The following is a 23,550-nucleotide window of genomic DNA, read 5'->3' as shown; positions in this document are numbered from 1 at the left end:
GAGTGCACACCTACCCTATTGTATTATTGTTTATTAAAAAATTCAATTTGTAACATACAAAGGTTGCACTTACTGACATCCAGTATATAACAGCATGTACAGCTCCACAACAGCCTCCTCTCCTGCTCCGTACCAAATGGTTGGCTCACTGGGACTTGCAGCATAAGATGGCATTCAGTATGCATAAGCCTCCTATTCGCTCGCACCACTCTCCGTTCTACACACTCGCACGGACCTGCCGGCGCTTGTGTGAAGTCGCACAGGGTTAAGGAAGGGAGAGAGCCGGGATGTGGCTGACGCCTCTCACGAGCTTAATTCACAATGCCCTAGACAACATGTTTCGTAGGCGTGGCCTCCTTTTTCAGGTAACGCCCCCATCTCATATCACGTCCTTATAACTATGACACCCCCTCCCCTCCCTCGCCGTAAGCCAATGCCTTTTATACCTTTATACCTTTTATATCATATATATGAATTATATTTGTTTTTATAAGAGGATACATTATAAACTGATGTTAAGATGTATTTTATGTATGTATCTAAAGCAAAAAATCTTTTGCAAAGTGTGTTTTTAAGAAATCCTTTTTTGAAAAAATCTTTTGCAAAGCGATTTGAAAAATAGTTTTTAGCTCCTAATACAGTGTTTTGTTATAACAAGCGTTATAGAACTATGAATAGAGTACACACTATTTAAGTATAACATTTTTAATTGATATTCATGTTAGATTGCTTTTAAAATGCCGTTATTGCGCTGCATCTCTGTTGTAGATATACTTGTTGCTGTTTACCCCTAGCTCCTGCTCAGTCCTATGTCATGGGCTTACAGTGAGGGAGGGCGGGGAGTGTTATAGTTATAAGGATGTGATATTGGATGGGGGCGTCACCTGAAGAAGGTGGCCATGCCTCCGAAACATGTTGTCTATGGCATTGTGAATAAAGCTTGTGAGAGGTGTCAGCCACATCCCGGCTCTCTCCCTTCCTTAACCCCATGTGATGTTACACAAGCGCCGGCTGGCCCGTGCGAGTGTGTAGAACGGAGAGTGGTGTGAGCGAATAGGAGGCTTATGCATGCTGAATGCCATCTTATGCTGCAAGTCCCAGTGAGCCAACCATTCGGTACGGAGCAGGAGAGGAGGCTGTTGTGGAGCTGTACATGCTGTTAAATACTGGATGTCAGTGAGTGCAACCTTCGTATGTTACAAATTGAATTTTTTAATAAACAATAATACACTAGGGTAGGCGTGCGCTCTCTCTTGCTCTATATACTTCCAGGTTCCTGTCTGCCACCCAGTGGATATGTGGGAGAGCTACAACACCCATAGTTGATTGTATATATCTGATACTGATTACTGTTGGAAGGTGAACAGTGGGGACAGCGCTAAACTTGGTTTGTTATATACACTTTCTTGGTGACCAGAATTGGATGGAAAACTCCAGATGTAGCCGCACCAGAGTTTTATACAGTGGCAAAATTATAATTTTATATCTGGAGTAAATTCCCTGCTAACAGTCTGCTAGCTTTGTGTGCTGTGGCTTGACATTGAATTCTATTACTCAGGCTGTCTTCTACAAGGACCCCCAGATCTTTCTCCAACGTGGATTCCCCCAGAGGTTTTCCCCCTAGTAATTACCTTGCATTTATATTTTTACCTCAAGGGTATTACTTTACATTGGACATTACTTTACATTGGACATTTACGGCTTACTTCCCTGCTTCCACATTATAACTTTAAATGTGACAATGCTGTCAAATAAAGGCGAGTCAGTTTGGAGCTTTCCAGAGCTTACTCTGGTTCTGGTGGCTGAACAGAGTGACACAGGAGCAAGGAAAGCTGGTTATATGCTGTCAGTGAGAAGGAGGGGAAGGATGGTGCTATTTCTGACTTCTTGTTTCTTAGCTGCTAACCTGATTCAATGACTTTAATACTTTCTGAGTCACTTATTTGAAACAATCATGCAATATAGAGCACCACCTTCATTCTGACTTTTCTTGAACTACATGCTTATGCTAGGTCAGAGATTCAGAGCATTGTGGTCAAAGCCAGGCATTTAGCATTTTCAGAAGGAGATCATACAGCATTGGCATCCTCTGTGTTGCTTATAGCACATACTTCCTTGACTACGCTGTGGGAATGCTTGACAAAATATATAACTCATCTTTTATTTTGCAAGAGATCCACCTGTATTAACTGTAAAATCATGAATTACCTAGAAATGTATAATTTAGTAGACATGTGCATTCGTTTTCGTCTGAATGCATTTTCGTCCGAATTTCAGCTATTTTCGTTTTCGTTTTGACAAACGATAACGAAAGCACAAAATCCGAAAAACGAAAGATCCGACTTAAATAAATGCTTTATTTTCGTTTTCATTGTTACAACAGTTCGATATAGAATAGGAGATTCGACATGCCTTTGACAATAACAATCTGTCTATAGAACCTGTGGTCGAATGTGCCTAACCTTACCTCTATTAGTCCAAGATTATATAGAGAAAATATTCGACAGAGAAAAAAGATTTGACAGAGAGAAAAGATTCTGCAAGTTACTGTCCTAAAAAGTGTTTGGGGACCCGGGTCCTGCCCCAGGGGACATGGATCAATGCAAAAAAAAGTTTTAAAAACGGCCGTTTTTTCGGGAGCAGTGATTTTAATAATGATTAAAGTGAAACAATAAAAGTGTAATATTCCTTTAAATTTCGTAGGGGGGGGGGGGTTGTCTATAGTATGCCTGTGAAGGGGCGCATGTTTCTGGTGCTTAGAACTGTCCCTGCACAAAGTGTCATTTATGCAGGAAAAAAAGTCCTTTAAAATCACTCGCAGCTATTATGAATTGTCGGCTCCCGTAATACAGAGAACACTCATTGAAAGTCATTGATAAAAAAATAAAAAAATAAATAAATAAAAAAGCGTGGGGGTCCCCCAAATTCAATTACCAGGCCCTTCAGGTCTGGTATGGATATTAAGGGGAACCCCGCGTCAAATTGAAAAAAAAATTGACGTGGGGGTCCCCCTAAAAATCCATACCAGACCCTTTATCCGAGCACGCAACCTGGCAGGCCGCAGGAAAAGAGGGGGGGACGAGAGAGCGTCCCCCCCCTCCCTCCTGAACCGTACCAGGCCACATGCCTTCAACATTGGGAGGATGCTTTGGGGGTCTGTGACCCCTCAAAGCACCTTGTCCCCATGTTGATGAGGACAAGGGCCTCATCCCCACAACCGTGGCCGGTGGTTGTGGAGGTCTGCAGGCGGGGGGCTTATCAGAATCTGGAAGCCCCCTTTAACAAGGGGACCCCCAGATCCCACCCCCCCTGTTTGAAATGGTAAGGGGGTACAAAAGTACCCCTACCATTTCACAAAGAAAGTGTAAAAAATAGTTAAATAAAACAAACACACTTTTGAAAAATTCCTTTATTAAAAAAAAAAAAAAAAAAAGATTCCAGCGGTGGTAATCCACTCTTGCTATCCAGCGACGGACGGTCATCTCTCCAGCGATGGCTCATCTTATCCAGCGCAGCGAATACATCCTTCTTCTGTCTCCGCAGAGGAGACACTGCAAGGATTCCGGCGGCCTGACGTTTCTTATATACGGAGGGCGGGGCCACCCGTCACCTGACCCCGCCCCCCGCTGACGCAAGGGGAAACCCCGCACCCCTCTGATGTAACACAGGCAGGTTTCCGTTGCATCAGAGGGGGCGGGGTCACACATACGTCACGGGGAACCCCGGGTTTCCCCTTGCGTCAGAGGGGGCGGGGTCAGATGACGGGTGGCCCCGCCCTCCGTATATAAGAAACGTCAGGCCGCCGGAATCCTTGCAGTGTCTCCTCCGCGGAGACAGAAGAAGGATGTATTCGCTGCGCTGGATGAGATGAGCCATCGCTGGAGAGATCACCGTCCGTCGCTGGATAGCAAGAGTGGATTACCACCGCTGGAATCTTTTTTTTATTTTTTTTATTTTTAATAAAGATATTTTTCAAAAGTGTGTTTGTCTTATTTAACTATTTTTTACACTTTCTTTGTGAAATGGTAGGGGTACTTTTGTACCCCCTTACCATTTCAAACAGGGGGGGTGGGATCTGGGGGTCCCCTTGTTAGATTCTGATAAGCCCCCCGCCCGCAGACCTCCACAACCACCGGCCACGGTTGTGGGGATGAGGCCCTTGTCCTCATCAACATGGGGACAAGGTGCTTTGAGGGGTCACAGACCCCCAAAGCATCCTCCCAATGTTGAGGGCATGTGGCCTGGTACGGTTCAGGAGGGAGGGGGGCCGCTCTCTCATCCCCCCCTCTTTTCCTGTGGCCTGCCAGGTTGCGTGCTCGGATAAAGGGTCTGGTATGGATTTTTAGGCGGACACCCACGTCAAATTTTTTTTTAATTTGATGCGGGGTTCCCCTTAATATCCATACCAGACCTGAAGGGTCTGGTTATGGATATTTAGGGGGAACCCCACGTCAAATTTTTTCTTAAATTTGAGGCAGGGTTCCCCTTAATATCCATACCAGACCTGAAGGGACATTTTTTTTTTATCAATGACTTTCAATGAGTGTTCTCTGTATTATGGAGCCGACAATTCATAATAGCTGCGAGTGATTTTAAAGGACTTTTTTTCCTGCATAAATGACACTTTGTGCAGGGACAGTTCTAAGCACCAGAAACATGAGCCCCTTCACAGGCATACTATAGACACCCCCCCCCCCCTACAAAATTTAAAGGAATATTACACTTTTATTGTTTCACTTTAATCATTATTAAAATCACTGCTCCTGAAAAAACGGCCGTTTTTAAAACTTTTTTTTGCGTTGATACATGTTCCCTGGGGCAGGACCCGGGTCCCCAACCACTTTTTAGGACAGTAACTTGCAAATTAGTCTTTAAAATTAGCACTTTAGATTTTGAATGTTGGAGTCCCATAGACTTTAACATGGGTTCTAAAGTATGCTATATACTAGCTCCGTCGAATCTTCTTTATACATTCGACAGACACCATAAGCCTTAAAGACAGATTCGACCGTAATTCATGTGGATTTTCGGACGAATGCAATTTTTGAACGAAAAACGAAATAAATAAAAACGAATTTCGGGAGTAACTAAATAAATTAAGTTTTCGGACGAAAACGAAATTCCGAAACGAAATATTTTACTCTGCACATGTCTATAATTTAGTTAACAATACATCCCACCATGCTATTATTGTAATTGTTTAAGTAGTTGTTTCTTGTTTAAATCATTTGCTTCTGTAATAAACCTGGGACAAATTGTATAAGTATGAATTGTATTGTATGATAGGAAGAACTTCTAGAGGATTAAAAAAAAAACATGTAGGTAATGCAAGAAGGCTCTGTAAATGTAATTAGAAAGCCCCTCTTAAAGCCAATGAAAAAGTAGATGACCTCCCTATAGCTAGAGTGACCCAGCATTTCTTAATTTGTCATGCTACACATCACACAGCTCCCTAGCCACTACAAGTTAAAAATCTAATAGAAGCTCAGATATATGTGTCTGTCCCCTGGGGACCTTATTATCACTGGCGATCCTTTCTCCACCTTATAAAAGCAAATGACTTCATTAACAAGTCCTGTCCAACACTTAATGGCAAGAAAGACATTAGCAAGATACATTAAAGCCAGTCTCATTGCTAGTCTGCTAGGCTGATATAAGGCTTTGCAAAAAAATACACTAATTAGAGACCATTTCTGGCTGAAAGACGAAGGCAGATTATTATTGGAGAAATACCTTCTGGAGTTTCTAAAATACCACACAGCAGAAAGTAAATATACTTTATTTTTACTACATTTCTAAGTAGGCTCTTAGTTAGGCCAGCCTAACAAGTAAGAGCTTACCAACCTGGAGGAAACACATTTTTTTTAACAAGTGCTTTTGCTTTTTGGAATTTGCATCCATATAATCGGGTCAGCCTGTTCTCATAACCCAATTTAAGGAAAGAACAATACTATTTACACCGGTATCTCTGAAGGCATGATGGGATTGAGCGACAAACAAATCGTCCAGAATGCTTACAAATACTGAAACGAGTAACACAGTCTAACTAATTTTTTGTAAGTAAAAGCACACATGGAAAATCAAACTACAGGCCTACCTAACTAGCTATAGGCCTACCTAACACTGGAAGAATGGAGAAACTTGTGATAGACCCCTTGTAGCAACCCTCTTCCCCATGCTAGCTCTACTCTGAGCACCCATTAAGCACATACAGTACTTATATTCTTATACTGGCATCTGTTGTCCCTCAGTTCTGCAACTCCATAAGATGAACCATGTTCAAGGACACCATATTGCCACACATAAATATCTCACACCCCATTTAAGGATCCCTGTTTCAGGACAATATCTGTAGTACAGGAAAATCTGCTAAAAGCAAACATTTCTAAAAGTATATATTCCACTTTAATACATATCTAAACCAATTAAAAAAAAAAAGTTTAGATGGGTATGGATTAAAATGCATATTCAGGTTATTTTTCTATCTGTATGCCATTATGTGGCTTTCTATTGACTCTCTTTCCTATAGACACAACAGTAATGCCACGTACACACGGTCAGACATAGAAAGTCCGACAGAATCTTTTCATCAGATATTCCGATCGTGTGTGGGCCTCAACTGGCTTTTTTTTTGTTTTATTCTGACGGACCTAGAAATAGAACATGTTTTAAATCTCTCCAACGGAATCAATTATTATCGGGAAAACCATTCGTCTGTATGCTGTTTCGACAGACCAAAAACGAGACATGCTCTGAAGCAATTACAAGACAGAAGCTATTGGCTACCGGCTATTGAACTTCCTTTTTCGAGTCCCGTCGTACATGTTGTACGTCACTGTGTTGTAGACGGTCAGACTTTGGTGTGATCATGTGTAGGCAAGACAGTTTCGGCGAAACTCCGTCAGAACTCCATCAGAACTCCGTCGGGAAAACCGTCAGAGTTTATTCCGACTGGAAAAACGGTCGTGTGTATGCAGCATAAGAGAGAGAAGATCGCTAAAAAATAAGGTAAAATCCTCTCTAAGCAGTTGGCACTGGAATAGGGGTCCCTACTGGATGATGTCCCCTCATCTCCTGTTAAAGTATTTGTAAACCCTTTACAACCACTTTTCACTACAGGTAAGCCTATAATAAGGCTTACATGTAGCTAGCGTGGATATCTCCTAAACCTGCATTACTTAGGAAATATCCCCTGTATCAGCATGTGCCGACATCATTGACACATGCGCACTGAAGCAAAGGCTCTTTCGTGCCATTGCTTCAGCTGACGCGCCATGATGGGCAGCGCCCGCACGCATGTGTGGGAGTGACATTTTAGCAGGTCCGGCCAATCACAGCGCCGGAGCCTGTAAATACCCGTAAATAACTCCAGGAGACATGTCACTAGGCAGAGCAGTGTGCCGGGACCGCTGCAGGAGCTTCGATCTAAGGTGAGTATTTCATAATGAGCTAGTATGCTATGCATACTAGCTCATAATGCCTTTGTCTTGCAGTTTTTTTTTTCAGTGGGTTTCCCACCGCTTCCCCACTGACAATGGTCACCAGGACAAATTGAAAAGATGAATCTAACCAAGAAAAGCACAGACAACAGTCAAAACATGGCAGGGGTTCTAATCCTTCCTCACTCTATCCAAAACTAAAGTAAAACATTTTGAGGACAGATGCGCTTTAACAGTGAAATCATGGCTCTGAACATAGTAGACAGTGGAAAGTCTGAGAACAACGGAGAATAGTCATACTGTAGGATATTCAATTGCCTACTTAACAGCTGTGAGCTATGAAAAAAAACAAAAAACTTTTGTTCCTGATATTAACTAACAATGGCATTACAGTTATCAGAATAACTGTTTAATGTAGTCAATTGTAGATGTATATACTTGTAACCAGCCTCTTAGGCCGCGTACACACGCGCGGACTGTTCGCCCAACTTTGTCCGTCCAACAGTTTCAGCAAACAGTCCGCTCAAAATTAGCATGGACGGACATGCCCACACACGACGAACGAACAGTTTGCTGAAACCGTGCGCGATGACGTGAACAGCACGTACGACGGGACGAAAAATACGACGTCCTATACACTGCATTATAGCTTTCGGCGTGAAAATCCTTTCTGAGCATGCGCGCAACTTTGTTTGACGAACAAGCCTACACACGAGCGGGCTGTTCGCTGAAACAAGGTTTCAGCGGACAGTTTTTCGGAAATTCCGAAAAACCTTGTCCGTCCAACTGTCCGCTGAAACTGTCCGCTGAAAGCCCACACACGAGCGGACTGTCCGCCCAAACACTGTTCAGCGGACAAAGTTGGGCGAACAGTCCGCCCGTGTGTACGCGGCCTTAGTGTCCACTATACCTCTTATTAAACAGACAGGCTGGCATGCATTTTAATATAAATCTATGTTCAGACTATAGACATTAAACTATTTATATATTGTTAAAGCAATAAAACAAGCTTTTAAACCAGCATTCTCTTACCTCTCTGGCTACTTGTATTGTGAAGTAATTTATTCTCAACTGGACTCCAGACACAAACTTTAAAGTGTTACTAAACCCAGGACCCTGCATTTAACATATCTGGTCTCCCACAGTACACAGAACATGGAAATACAAATATTTTAGTAAATATATACTGCTAAATACCTTTTCTCATCAGCAGTGTATAGCAGTTCTTGTGACTTCTATCATTGTCCAGCTGAGCACTGGTTAAAGCTTGTAGGAGGAGTTTTCATTCTCCCCTGATTGTCCAATGAGGCTGCAGGACCCCTGACTCTGTCTGGACAGTTCTGATTGGCCCTGTGCTGATCCCATCAAAAAAACTATCTAGCAATACACACCAAAATGAGCACGTGCAGAGTGTCCCCAAGGCTCTGTTCTTTCCGGAGATTGATTGGGGACAGTGAGAGAAGGGGAGGATCAGAGAAGACAGGATCAAACAGCCTTTTTTACACAATGCAGAGAATTAACCTCTAAGGTTCCACAGTGAGTATAACAAGCATGCTTTATTGCATATATAGACTGATTTTACTGTTGCGGGTTTAGTAACACTTTAATTTTTATATATTCCTGAATTGCTGCATTAAATATAAATCCTTTTTGTGTGCACCAAACACCTTTTTACACCCTTGATACCTACATAATCATTGTGCTACACATATGCCTATGCAGAGAGAAGAGCGGTGAGTGGGACCCATTACAAGCTGCCTGCCTACAGGAGGAGGTGGAGACAAAACCAATCCTCCTGCACAATCAGAAAGCACTGTAGTGGCCAATCTTTATTAAATAAAACTCTCACAAAGAGGCAAAATGCAGGAATTGTCTAATTTTTGATTACTGCAGAGATCTGTAGATGTATACAGAGGACACTAATAAGAAGACACATACAGGTAGCTCTTGTATGTAGACATTGTTATCCTAGCTATAAAGATCACAGCAAAGACTCTGAAACCAGATTTCAGTCGATTTATATTGGCTTAGAAACAACCACTAGTTGTTTACATTAGAAGGCTTAAAAGCTAAGGTAACTGATAACGTTGTAAATTTTGAAAATTAAGGTCTCCGCAATTCCTATCGCTACATAGGAGAGCATATTTCAAAGTTCTTTTACTGTTTTTAGAATATATAAATATTTAAAGAACAAGTAGGGCCAAAGCTATTTTGGCCCTACTTCTCCTGTAGGTCACAGGACTGCACTATTCAGGTGATTTAGACTCTGGAGAGATCGAGACCTTAATGTTGGGATCCCCCCAGATGTCTAGACCAGCACCTGGCTCAGCCTCCTAGTACACCATTGAGAGCCTGAGCCAGCCACTTCCGCCTGATGCACAGCCCAGCACTCCAGCGAGTGCTGGAGGGGCAGAGCAGAGATCTGGTGAAAGTCACTGGCTCTCTGTTCACTGGAAACCAAGAACAGAGCAATGAGGGGTCTTTGATTGCTTGGTTCTCAGTTTTAGAGGAGGCAGGAGACAGATGCATCATTGGATCAAAGTTGCATACACCTAGATGGGTATGTAGTGTACAGGACCCCAAGGGTGGGTCCTGGATGGGTGCTATGTGGCACCAATATTCAGGCTGTGGTCCCTTTGAAGGGGATAGGTTGGTGTGCTCAGGGATCTCACCCGTACAGTGTGAGGGATTTTGGGTATAGTTGTACAGAGGAGAGGACTAACACACCGTCATCTCTGCACTAGTAGTGGTTTGGAGGCCCTGAGTGGCATTCCGGTTGGTAAAAGGGCCTTCACTCCTGACTACAGGGACTCTGGTTGCTACAGGTTTAAGCAGCCTCCAGGAAGCAGCACATAAGGCTGGAAAATCCCAGTGTTGGTGGGTGGAGTAGGAGTTCAAAGGAGACCTGGCTCTCTGTTGCACGTGTGCTACAAACCGTCTGAAGCTGGATGCTTCTGACCCTGGAATAAAAGCCCTTATTTTACTTTTGCATGTTTAACAGTATGAGTTGTGCTGAAGATAAGTGGACTTTCGTGTTGCATTTCTTGAAGTTTTATTTTTCTGCTGGAAGCTCCTTTGTGTTTGCTTAAGCAAAGAAAGGCTTTTATGTTTAAGATAACCGACTGTTGCATGTGGTCCCAAGGTGCTAGATGCCCTGAATTTTACAGTAGGTTTGTTTTTTTAATACTTCAGACTTCTCTTTTAAGTGTGCATAGTCTGGGCAAAAATTTATTTTAAATACATATTTTAACTTCATAAAAGATCAAAACTCACACAAATTTATGAGGTACTAATTGGTATTTTATATATCTATATATGTATATAGATATAAATATAGATATAGATAGATAGATCGATAGATAGATAGATAGATAGATAGATAGATAGATAGATAGATAGATAGATAGATAGATAGATAGATATAGATATAATCAACATACTAAAGTCCAAAAAAAAACAAAAAGCAGGGTTTTCAGTTTACAATTCAAGTTATAATCAGCTAGTTAGTGTAACCCAAAGGGTTACCTGTGTGTGATCTGGCACCATAACCCATAAAAGGCATTAGTTGTCTGTGCTCTCCCTCCTGGCCCTTCACATCTGTAGCTATAGGCACTCTAGAGAAATTTATTATCAAAGTTTCGCAATAAACACACTAAAATCTGCTAGAAACTGTCTGAAGCCCAACTGTTATTTTTCAGAAAGAGTTAATTCCCAGTACTAACATATGGAAAGGTCAAAAATAGGGTATTTTAAAGATTGTTTATTTGTTTAGAAAATGTGAGTATTTTAACGTTCATAGTTTTACAATTTAAATTAAACCTGTACTGAAAGAAACATAAAGGCTGCCATAGCCAACTTCCCTTTTTGAAAATGACAGCCGTGTAAATGTCACATAAGTCTACTACCATTAGTACTTTCTGACTTTCCAAGCCAGCACAAGTATGCAGATAAGGAGATCTAACTGCATTCAAGCTTCACTTGCTTTGCATTTGTTTTGGCCCAGTTTTTTCAGAAGGAGGCCAGTAAGTTACTGTATATAGAAACTTCTCTTCCCTTTACTTAAGAAACTGGAAACCATTGCAGACAAAAGGAAAGAGCAGGAAATGTCTCCACCAGCAGTCAATACTCAAGAGGAGATAAATATACCCAATCACATCTAAAGGCTATGTTATTAGCATATGAATTTCCATCATACATGTACAAGAATGTAATATACAGTGTATATATATATATATATATATATATATATATATATATATATATATATATATATATATACTGTATATATAGATATACCAGGAAAATTAAATGAGTAGATAATTTGAGCTACACATCAATAAGCACTCTATTTAACATTTCTGTAATACTAGCCATTGTAAAATGATTTAAATAGTTTTTCATACTCTCAAGGCAAAATACGGTATACATGTATACTTTCAATCATAGTCAGAGAGCATAATTGTACCACAATACATATGTTAGCATGATAGTTGTACATACGTGTTAAAGGAAAGTGCAATCACATAGTCGGGAGAGACAGTCAGTTTCCAATCACACTCTTTTTGTGGAGGATATGGCTCTGGGTATTGAGGAGAAAGGATAACTCCTGTTGGTCCAGTTAAGTTTCCACCACACGGAGCTATAAAATACAAGGTAACTTGCTTGATTCGTTTTATCTATTTTAACATTAAGAATTCTTTAAACAATTCAACTATAAGAAAGTGTTAAACAGTGCATCAGAAAATATTGCCATATCAATTTAAAGGGCAACCGTGTGGGAACAAGAAACACTGGCACCTAGAGGTGCATGCATAAATCCCTTATCTATTGCAATGACAAGTTTGAGAAAGACACATGTCCATCATGTTCAACCAAAAGAAAAAAAAACAAAAGTAAAAACAAAACAGAAACATAAATCAAGTTGACACGTCAGTCTTACTCTTCATACCTTCCTACTGGTCAGTATGGGTTGTCTATCATAGTGATATGTACTAATGTATGAGACAAGGACTCTCAGTAGATACCATGGTCATTCAAAATCCTTTGATATTAGGATAGTGTTTCAAAAAGAATTTTCCAAGAATAAAAAAAAAGCAAAGAAGTAAATGTGCACCAAGAAAGTAAGGGAAATAAATGTGCACCAAGGGAGTACTATCTAAATCTCCAATTGCTTTCCTAGCTAATTTTCTTTAAAAGTAAACCCAAAAGTACTGTCTGCTTAACTAACAAAAATATGCTATTCACTGAACAGGAGTTGATTAAAGGATCATTAAAAGCTATTCAATCCCTTCTTTCAAGGGGACTTTATGTAACAACATAATATCACCATATGTTGGGCCTCTGTTTTCCATTCTTCTAACACATTGTACCAATTGTTCTCACTTGGTTTGAGAACATTAACTTGTATGGCTTCCTTTGAACTAATATATTGGAGTTGCAAAGATAGCTAGAATGGCTTTATGCCTGTCACGTTGGCATGGAGGAAAGGTTTACACCCCTGAGGCCTAACCTGTGGCCCTTTCTTACATTCTGTGCAGCCCCCAGGCCCAATTAGGCTGTGTTTTCCTTGCCTAGGTGCTTACTCAGGGACTGTGAAGGAAAATATTCATTAAACCAGTTTCTACTACCAACAATCTGGTTTATTTTGTTTACACTTCCCTGAGCTTTTATAATGGATCTTGCTGAGAGGAACAGCAAATGTGGTACCAGGAACTTTTAAGGGGTCTGTAGGGAACTCTGAATTTTAAAGGGACTATAGGAGCGGTGAGCTGTAGCAGTCTAGAGTAGAGGGCCCTAGTCACTAACATTCTCCTGAGTCAGGTCCCTAGTGTTCACCTACACCTATAATATTGTATTATTACTGGACATTATGTTTGGCTATTTTGGTGATGTCAGGGGCCGCACTTAAGACCCCCTCTATTAAGTATATTGGTCGTGACTAATTGTGACCATTCATTTCATAGTTTGTATTGTGCTTAGAGTACCAAGTATTATTATTACTAAAGTATAATATTATATTATCTGTTTTTCTGACTGCCATATTTTAATTCTTGTCTGACACAAGCCAACATTGCAGTAAAACCAATTTAAAAAGGAAAAGGTATATATAGCAGCAAGATCAGGCTGAAAAATAACCTTTGTTACAATTAGTTTATCAGCTTAAGTAGCAAGTGAACTTGCCTGTATTTATTGCAGCAAGAGAAGCATTTCATGTCAAGCAGACAGGAAAATCAATGTGGTGGGCCTGATCTACCAGAGTCAATCAGCATGTTGAACATTCGTGCTATTGATTTCAGAATATTTGCTTACAATCTTATAACAGAAGCAACATTGAGCCAATAATGGACAAGATGCACTGCTCCAATCTTGGACCTCTTTAGCTTTAAGAAGACAGAAGGTTATACATTTTCCCTCACATCACATCTACTTATTGAAACATTTTAATGGCTTGGATACACAAAGTCACTTATCCCAGTTCCCAGAAAATCACACATTATCAGCGGCTGCTAAAGACAATCACTGAGCTTCTGTGTCACTCTGATCTACGACATGCATTCAGGCTGGTCACAGAAAATAAACACGTCAAGTCGTATAACAGTCATGCTAAAACAACATATGTGTTACTCTAGGGACTTGACAATGGATTTTAATAATCACGGAGAACATAACACTAAATTGGCATGGATATTCACTTCAAATATATACCACTCTGTGCTGAACATAATTGTAATTGAAGAGGCACTTCTTCAGAAATAAAGATGTGCACAGCACATATGTCTATTTTCATCATCCCTTAATGCACCATACATGTTAGAAACCAACAGTTTAATTAACCATTGACTGGTTTGTAGGCTTTATAAATGATAACAGAAAGAGACAGCAGACGAGCCATACTGTATGTGCAGACACAAGAGCCTTTTGGAGCTTAGAGGCTTATTTTTAGATGTGGGTTGAGCAGAGTTGGTTCCCCTACTGTCACAATGCCTGGGCACTGCTCACTTCTAGGTCAGGTGCAGAGCCCTTACTGTTCTCCAAAACAATAAAGTGAGCATTTCCTTCACTTTCTGTCAAGCACAATGTTTCCCCACTGTCCTCTAAATACCATTTTGATTGGAAGTGAGTGGAAGGAATGTTCACTGTCTGACCTCAGATTCACGTTAAGGGTATTGCATGTATCTCTATCTATTTATCTATCTATCTATCTATCTATCTATCTATCTATCTATTAATCTATCTATCTATTCTACTCTATATATATTCTGGATTTATATATTATACTATCTAATTATATCTTATATATTTATATCTGTTCAGTGATGGGGTGAAGAACCAAAATTGTTCACACACTAGAGCTAGACATGTGCATTTCGTTTCGCTCCGAATCAAAATTCGGACAAATTTTCATTATTCAGACATTCAGATGCATCTGAATTACCGAATTACAATGCTAACGAATTCAACTGAATTCAGACGAAATTCGAATCAAATTCGAAAAATGACATTTTGCGACCCGACTTTGGGGCTACGTATCTCAAGGTCATGTATAGCTAGAAACCCAAAATTAGGTATGCAAACACAGCAGATCTTGCACTGCAACATCTCCAACATCTTGGGGTTTCTAGCACCAAGTGATCCAAGATACGTGGCCCCAAAGTCGGGCCACAAAATGTCAAGCACTTTTCTGCAGCAGAGAATTACATTTTGTGACCCAATTTTGGGGCCACATATCTCGGGGTCACTTATAGATAGAAACACCAAATTTGGTATGAAAAAACAACAGAACTCGCACTATAACATCGCCCAATTTGGGGTTTCTAGCACCAAGTGACCCCGAGATACATAGCCCTAAAGTCGGATTACAAAATATTTTCAAATTCAGTTGAAATAGTTTCGAATGAGGTTGAAATAATTTAGAATCATGCTGAAATCATTTCGATTTGGAGATTTTGTAGTGCTAGTTCTACTGTGTTTGCATACTGAATTTGGGGTTCCTAGCTACAAGTGGCCCCGAGATACGTGGCCCCAAATTCGGGTCACAAAATGTCATTCTCTTCTGCAGAAAAGTACCTGACATATTGTCCATATCTCGGGGTCACTTGGTGCTAGGAGCCCCACAACTTGTGGCAGATGACGTGGCAAGTGGACAATCCACAACTTGGTCATGTGGCACTCGTGGCAGGTCACGTGGCACTCGTGGCAGGTGTCATGGCAAGTGGACAATATACAACTTGTGGCAGGTGATGTGGCAAGTGGACAATGCACAACTTGTGGCAGGTGACGTGGCAAGTGGACAATGACATACAGCCTATGTACTTGCCTTGCGATCGACATCCATGACTTCTTCAGTCAGGCATGCTGACAACTTCATTGATGTGATAAATATAAATAAAATAAGATGTGTGTTTTTTTTTTTGCACTGGTACACTGCAAGTATGAGAAGTTGATGTGACAGATGTATATAAGTAAGTAACTAACCATCTTCCAAAATTTCTAATTCAAATAGAAAAGATTAGAAAAAAATATAATTTAATAGAATAAAATAGAAAGAATATACAACCATCTTCTGAAATTCAAATGTCAAATAGAATAAATTTGAATTTCGAATAGTATGAATTCAAATTTTTTAATTAATTAATTTTAAATGTGGATAGAAAAGATTATAATAAAATTGAAAATAGACTAGAAAAACGATAGAACAGAACAGAATAGAATATATTATATTTTATTCTTTTCTGTTCTATTGTTTTTCTAGTCTATTCTTTTATATTCTATTAAAATCGTTTCTATTAAAATCGAAATCATTATATACTAAATTAGAATTTCGGAAGATGGTGGTTTTGTAATAAAAAAAAAAAAAAAATATATATATATATATATATATATATATATATATATATAATTTCTTTCCGACATTTGAATTTCGGATAGAATGAATTCGAATTTGAATAGAAAAGATTAGAATAGAAATAGAGAATAGACTAGAACAATAGAATAAAATAGAATATATTGTATTTTATTCCATTCTGTTCTATTGTTTTTCTAGTCTATTCTATTATATTCTATTAAAATCTTTTCTATTAAAGTTGAAATCATTATATACTGTGAGTTTCGGAAGATGGTTATGTATATAATAATAATTATATATATATATATTTTTTTTCTATTCTGATCTTTTCTATTTGAATTAGAAATGTTGGAAGATGGTTAGTTACTTATACTTACTTGTATACATCTGTCACATCAACTTTTCATACTTGCAGTGTACCAGTACAAAAAAAACACACACACATCTTATATCATTTATATTTATGGTATCAATGAAGTTGTCAGCATGCCTGACTGAAGAAGTCATGATGTCGATCGCAAGGCAAGTTCATATTCTGTATGTCATTGTCCACTTGCCACAAGTTGTGTATTGTATTTGTCCACTTGCCATGCTACCTGCCATAAGTTGTGTATTGTCCACTTGCCACGTCACCTGCCACAAGTTGTGTATTGTCCACTTGCCATGACACCTTCCACAAGTGCCACGTGACCGGCCACAAGTGCCACATGACCAAGTTGTGGATTGTCCACTTGCCACGTCACCTGCCACCAAGTGACCCCAGATATGGGCAATATGCCAAGTACTTTTCTGCAGCAGAGAATGACATTTTGCAACCTGACTTCGGGGCCACGTGTCTCAGGGCCAATTATAGCTAGAAACCCAAAATTAGGTAAGCAAACACGGTAGACCTAGCACTACAACATCTCCAAATTTGGGGTTTCTAGCACCAAGTGACCCTGAGATACGTGGCCCCAAATCGGGTCACAAAATGTCAAGCACTTTTCTGCAGCAGAGAATTACACTTTGTGACCCGACTTTGGGGCCACATATCTCGGGGTCACTTATAGCTAAAAAACACCAAATTTGGTATGCAAACACAATAGAACTCGCACTACAATATCTCCAAATTGGGGATTCTAGCTCCACGTGACTCCGAGATACATGGCCCTAAATTTGGGTCACAAAATATTTTCTGAATCAGGTAGAAATAGTTTCGATTGTGGTTGAAATAATTTCGAATCATGTTGAAATCATTTTGAATCCGGTAGAAATATTTTCGAATTTGGTTGAAATATTTTCGAATGTGACCGATTTTTTAAATTTGGTAGAAAACTAAATGAAATCCGAAAACAAATTTAACGAATTTAACGAATATAACAAAACTAAATTATTTAACGAATTAAAACTAAACAAATTTTTTCCTTTTGCACATGTCTAACTAGAGCCCTTTGGTGACTTTTTGTTGAAAACCACTAATAGGTTCATAAAATATTTTTTTAATTGCATTATTTTTCAACTCTTTTAGACAAAGTCTACTGCGTGCAAATACAATGATTTGTTTTTGACTTACTTGTCTTTAAATTGCTTGACCATTTCCCATTTGCATTATTTTTTTTACTATGATTACAACTGAAATGCACCAGCTTTAAATGATGTCACAATCATACTTACTCTTACATTCTTGCATGGTTAAAGCATCACACAACACCATAATAATGAAATAGATGACACGACAATTTAGTGTTGGGCAAACGTTTCGGCCTGAGCATGAGTTAGGGCCGAGTATTTAAATTTTTTGGGTGCGGTGGGTGGTGTCATCAATGATGGATTTACATCGGGGGACACTATTTTTAATTTTTTTAATTATGAAATTGTCAAATCATGTGTGTGTGTTTTTACTACTTTTTGACACTTTGTTGGAGAATGGGTAGGGGTACTATGTACCTGAAACTCAAATACATGAAGGGGGCCTGGATCTGGGGGCCCCCTTGTTAAAAGAGGCTTGCAGATTCCGATAAGCCCCCCATCCGCAGACTCCCACAACCATGGTTAAAGGGGTGACAACATGGGGACAAGGTGCTTTGGAGGGGGTCAAAAGCACCCACCCCCATGTTGAGGGCATGTGACCTGGTATGGTTCAGGAGGAGGGGTGCTTGCTCATCCCCATTCTTTCCTGATCTGCCAGGTTGCATGACCGGATAAGGGTCTGGTATGGATTTTGGGGGGGACTTAAATTTTATTTATTTTTTTCAATAGCCGGGTGAGTCATTTTAAATGGGATTTGACTCGTTTTTTTCTTTAGAAATTTCATTTTTGCTGCAGCATGTTCTATATATGGCACAGATGCACCACTTTACAGGCAGACTAAGGGGCCCCCATGCACTATATTTAAAGCTATTTAAATTTTATTGTTGCATTTAAGCATAAAAAACACTACTCCTGAAAAAACTATAGTTTAAAAAAGAAAATTGCATTGATACATGTTCCCTGTACACTTTTTATGGCCAATTACTTGCATATAAGCCTTCAAAATAGTCACTTTTGATTTTCCCTTTTCAGCTCCTATAGACTACAATGGGGTTCCCCATTCGGGTTAGAACTTTTTGCCGTGACAATGAGTAAATAAGATGATAATGGATATCTGTAATTCAACTGATGAAGATCAAAGCATGCCTGTTATGCATAATAATACATTTGAAACTGCTGACAGCTGAAGTGAATCTGAAGAAAAAACATCAATATAGAGATATTGGAGCAGCTACTAATCAATTTTTGTATAAGTCTCTTTTAAGGGGGGGGGGGGCATGACAGGGGGTGTATCCTATGCCCACCTACTTTTGATAATAGGTGTCCCTTATTCCCATATTAAAAAGTATGGTTCATGCAATAATGAAATATTTACAGACCCTTATCAGGCAGAATACTCAGCCTGCTGACCTGACTTTTAAAAAGAACAGTAGTTCGCAGATAAATCAACATTGTTTAATTTTCTATCTAAATTCCCTTGGTTAGCACATGTGCATACAGGACTGGACCAGTAGAGAAGTGTTTCTGCACTGCTATGCAGAGAACTACAAATAGTTGATATCAAGACAAATTCAGCTATTTACACTAGTAATTTAAACATACATTTAGTCATTTTTAGGCAATATATAATTGATCTAATTGGTGTTCTTTACATTTCTGCCTGGAGTTCAGCCTCAAGTCTGATCCTGCATACTTGCTTCAAGTCAGTAATTAACTGCAGCTTCCACATTTCTATACCCAACAGGCTTCTTTTAAGGTAAACAATTTTATATACTTGAGAACATTTATCAAGAAAATGCCAGTCTCTGTAACAATGAACTGAATGTGCTTGCCTGACATCTACCATTGCAGCATGAACACATTTTCAGCTATAAGAAATAATGTCCATATCAGAAATAATCTTTTGCTTCATACAAAAACAATCTGCATGTAGAAAAACACTTCTTGCAGTAAATTTTTAGCAAATACCATTTCATTCATAATAATGAAGAATACTAGTTCTAAAGGCAAAACTTTTTTTTTACTATAATGCATTCTATCCTTCCCAAGCCTGGACCAGCTCTATGATGTCATCAACAGCGAGCTTCAGCCCGCTGTCTGCTGAAAACAGGTCACAGGAGTGCAGAACGAACTGCACGCCTGTGATCCACAGGAGGAGCTTTGGCAGTACTTCTCCTTTAAAGTAAGTAAGCTATTTATTCAGCACAGTAACGCTTTACAGTGTTAATAAGCCAAACTAGTACAATGTGAATTCTGATTAGTTGCTAGGTCACAGGAGTGCAGGACGAATTGCACTCCCGTGAGCCACAGGAGAAGTTAAGCCAAATGAGCTTTGGCAGTACTTCTCCTTTAAAGTAAGTAAGCTATTTCTTCAGTACAGTAACCCTTTGCAGTGTTAATGAGCCAAACTACTACAATGTGAATTCTGATTAGTTGAGTTATTTCACTTAAGACAATTATTAATAAGTAATATGCAGGTGTTAAAGAGTAATATACAGGTGCTATTCTTCTTGTTAAAGAATAAGAGCACATATTAAAGATTTTTTTTGTTAAATCTTTCTTACCAATGCAGATAGGAGGGTTAGGGTTCCAGTAGAACCTGTCAGCAATCTGCACACAATTAATCTTAGGTTCCCCTTCTAAAAGATAGCCTGGATCACATTGGAATACAATGGAGTCACCAGCATCACGACTGTCTCCGCTTCGACTGCCATTTTGAGGTATTCCTGGGTCATTGCAGGAAGTAGCTGTAGTTACTGTAGAAATAAAGAAAAAAAAACAATGTGTCACACGACCTTTCTAATAACATTCTAATACATAAAATTTGCATTTATGCTTGTTTCTGTCTTTATAAAGAGCAAGGATGTATTCAAATTACAGGTAACTGTTTGGAAAACTACTATATTTAATTTCTCCTAATCCATGCACATATCAACACACAATTTAATAAAAATATATAGTCTGTCACCGCTGACCTCAAATATTGACAGTACTGTCTAGTGGTCAAAAGGATTCTCTTGTATCTGAGTGGTTAACCAAAGGCAAATCAGGAGCTACACTAGCTAAATTCTTGATCTGGGTCAATGACTTAGAAATGATTAAGTCAGGGATAACCACTGACCCCCTTTCCAAAGGGATGTTAAGAATGACAACCTACATATTTTTTCCAGGTTTCCTGTTAGAATAAGCGTGGTAATAGCATATAAAGGGCTACCACCGACTTCGGTTAGAACATTCGGTTAGGTAACATTGTATGTTCTGTGCTTTTCTTATTAGTCATGAGCTACACAGAAGATTTGTAGACGCTCAGTTGCAGTACTCAAATAATCACTAAACAGATGAATAAAATGAATCTATATGGTGTTAGCTACACAAGTAGCATGCAGTAGCACGTAGAAGCAATTAATCACACATGATTGGAGAACTGTGAGATTATTTGAGATGAATCATTACTACATGCTACTTGTTTAGTTTTCACTTTATGAAGCCACTGCTCCATTTACTTACTTATGAGTTGATTGTCCTAATGATTCATTCCTAGTAATTTTAGTAGCACAGCTAAACTACAAAATTCTCATGGGTGGCTCTGGCCATTGTCTTATTGTAAAGCTTCTCCAGCATTTTACTCCTCCTTGCCTCTCTTACTGTTTGTGAAGATTAGGAACAAGTGTGAAGAGAGGACATATACTGCACTGAATCTATATATATATATATATATATATATATATATATATATATATATATATATATATATATATATATATATATATATATATATATATATATATACATATCACTGGTAGCTGACATACTTCATCTTCCTTTTAAAGAAAGTCAACTCAAGTGTACCCACCACATAAATATACACCATTACATTAATTGTGCAGATGTACAACAGAACTGTTTTACTTTAAAGAGCTCACCTGTTACGAGTTGTTTACCATTTAACACAAACTGTCTTTCTGAAAGTAGAGGTAAATTTTTCCCTAAGCAGTTTACTAGCAGCAATGTATTCCAGATTATTATATAATGGCTGCTGCAATTTAACTCTATGTGTCACAGCTCCACAGCACCTAGAGGCGATTCAGTTCGCATTGTGCGCTATACAAGTATTTCATTCATTCATGTCAACTACTGCAAAAAAAAAGGTACATGTGCCAGCCTGCAGAGAGATGGACTTGAGAGGTGTGAAAGATCTGCATGGGCCATCTTGAAAGATGAAAGTATTTGGGATGAGCCATTTTCAAATAGGTTTAAGGGAACTAAATATAAATATCCTGGAATATTTTCCCTTTGGTCATATTTCTTGGATAGTGCCCGGAGGACTGCACAAAGATGACCACTGTGTTGAAGTGCCACAACTGTCCTCTATAGATTACATTCTTGTGCTACAGTATCTTTATATATATAGCTTTGGTGCTGCTTGATACAACATAGTGCTGCCATATCCTCAGATACTTGTTCATCTCATCATGAACTAGTGTCATAGACTGTATTACATGAACAAAGGATATATTAGCTAGATCCAGCATCAACTGCAGACACATGCTTTACAGGGGTGTTTGGTGGACCAATAAAACCAGCTGAGAAGAGAATTTTTTCAGTATATATTGTCTTAAAACTGAGGTTTGTTAGATTTTTGGGGTTACACCACCAAACACATTAGCTATATGTAACTGTGTATTGCATATCCTGCAGGCTACTACTTTTTGCAAAAATCCGCCTTTAGAGCCACCAGATATTGCCATGAGTGGCTAAAATCCAATGCTATATGGGTTAACATCAGTGGCTGCTAGTGTTAAGAGTTGCACCACTCCCCCATTTAGAAACCTCATACTACTATTTCACCCCAATGCAACATACTCCGTGAAAGGTATTGAAGATTTTGAGATCCTGTCATTCATCGGCTCCTCCATTCACAAAATGCAATACATTGTGGCAGAATAGTAATATGAGTTTGATTTTTATCTGCAGTCTGGATTTTTTATTATTATTATTATTATAATACAGGATTTATATAGTGCCAACAGTTTACATAGTGCTTTACAGCTTGAGGGTAGACAGTACAAATACAATACACTTTAATACAGTAGGAATCAATGGGGCCCTGCTCCTTAGAGCTTACAATCTAAGAGGTAAGGTCAAGAGATAGTGGAGAAAATAAATGTACAGTTGTTAGGTGGGGGCCAGATAGATTTCTCTGAAGAGATGAGCTTTCAAGGATCGTCTGAAAGTGTATAAAAAGTCGGACAGATTGGGGTAGAGCATTCCAGAAGATAGGAAAGGCTCTGAAGAAGTCCTGAAGGCAAGCATGGGATGAGGTGACAAGGGAGTTTGAGAGCAGGAGGTTTGTATTTTGAGACTAGGTTAGTGATGTAGCTGGGGGCCAGGTTGTGAATGGCTTTGTAAGTTATATTTAGTATCTTGAATTTAATTTGGTGGCTAAATGGCAGCCAATGGAGGGATTGGCAGAGGGGTATAGCAGACGCTAAGCGGTTTGTGAGGTGGATGAGCCTGGCAACAGCGTTCATGATGGACTGAAGTGGGGATAGTCTATTTAGAGGTAAGCCAATGAGGAGGGAATTGCAGTAGTCGAGGCGAGAGATGGCCAGGGAGTGGATTAGAAGCTTTGTGGTGACATTGGTTAGGAAGGGGCGAATCTTGGAAATGTTGCGGAGGTTGAGGTGGCAAACTTTGGATAGCGATAGGATGTGGGGCCGAAAGGTTAGTTCAGAGTCCAGGATTACACATCCTTGG

At 39.2% G+C, this 23,550-nt stretch overlaps 1 protein-coding gene across 3 annotated transcripts in view; it reads right to left on the bottom strand.

Annotated features, from left to right (window-relative positions):
- CSMD2 (CUB and Sushi multiple domains 2) overlaps positions 1-23,550 on the bottom strand; it is a 1,348,498-nt gene that overhangs the window by 203,199 nt on the left and 1,121,749 nt on the right. For all 3 annotated transcript variants that reach the window (XM_077481921.1, XM_077481922.1, XM_077481923.1), the window contains 2 exons: positions 20,358-20,549; positions 11,940-12,078 (listed from right to left, as the gene is read on the bottom strand). In XM_077481921.1, the coding sequence (XP_077338047.1) occupies positions 11,940-12,078; positions 20,358-20,549 (331 nt within the window). The remainder of the gene's footprint in view (positions 1-11,939; positions 12,079-20,357; positions 20,550-23,550) is intronic.

This window comes from Lithobates pipiens, unplaced genomic scaffold (assembly GCF_037356315.1).
Source record: "Lithobates pipiens isolate NorthernLeopardFrog02 unplaced genomic scaffold, aLitPip1_a1.2 Scaffold_16, whole genome shotgun sequence".
Lineage (NCBI taxonomy): Eukaryota > Metazoa > Chordata > Amphibia > Anura > Ranidae > Lithobates > Lithobates pipiens.
Note: the sequence above shows the minus strand (reverse complement) of the source record. Positions and strands in the feature narration are given on the sequence as shown.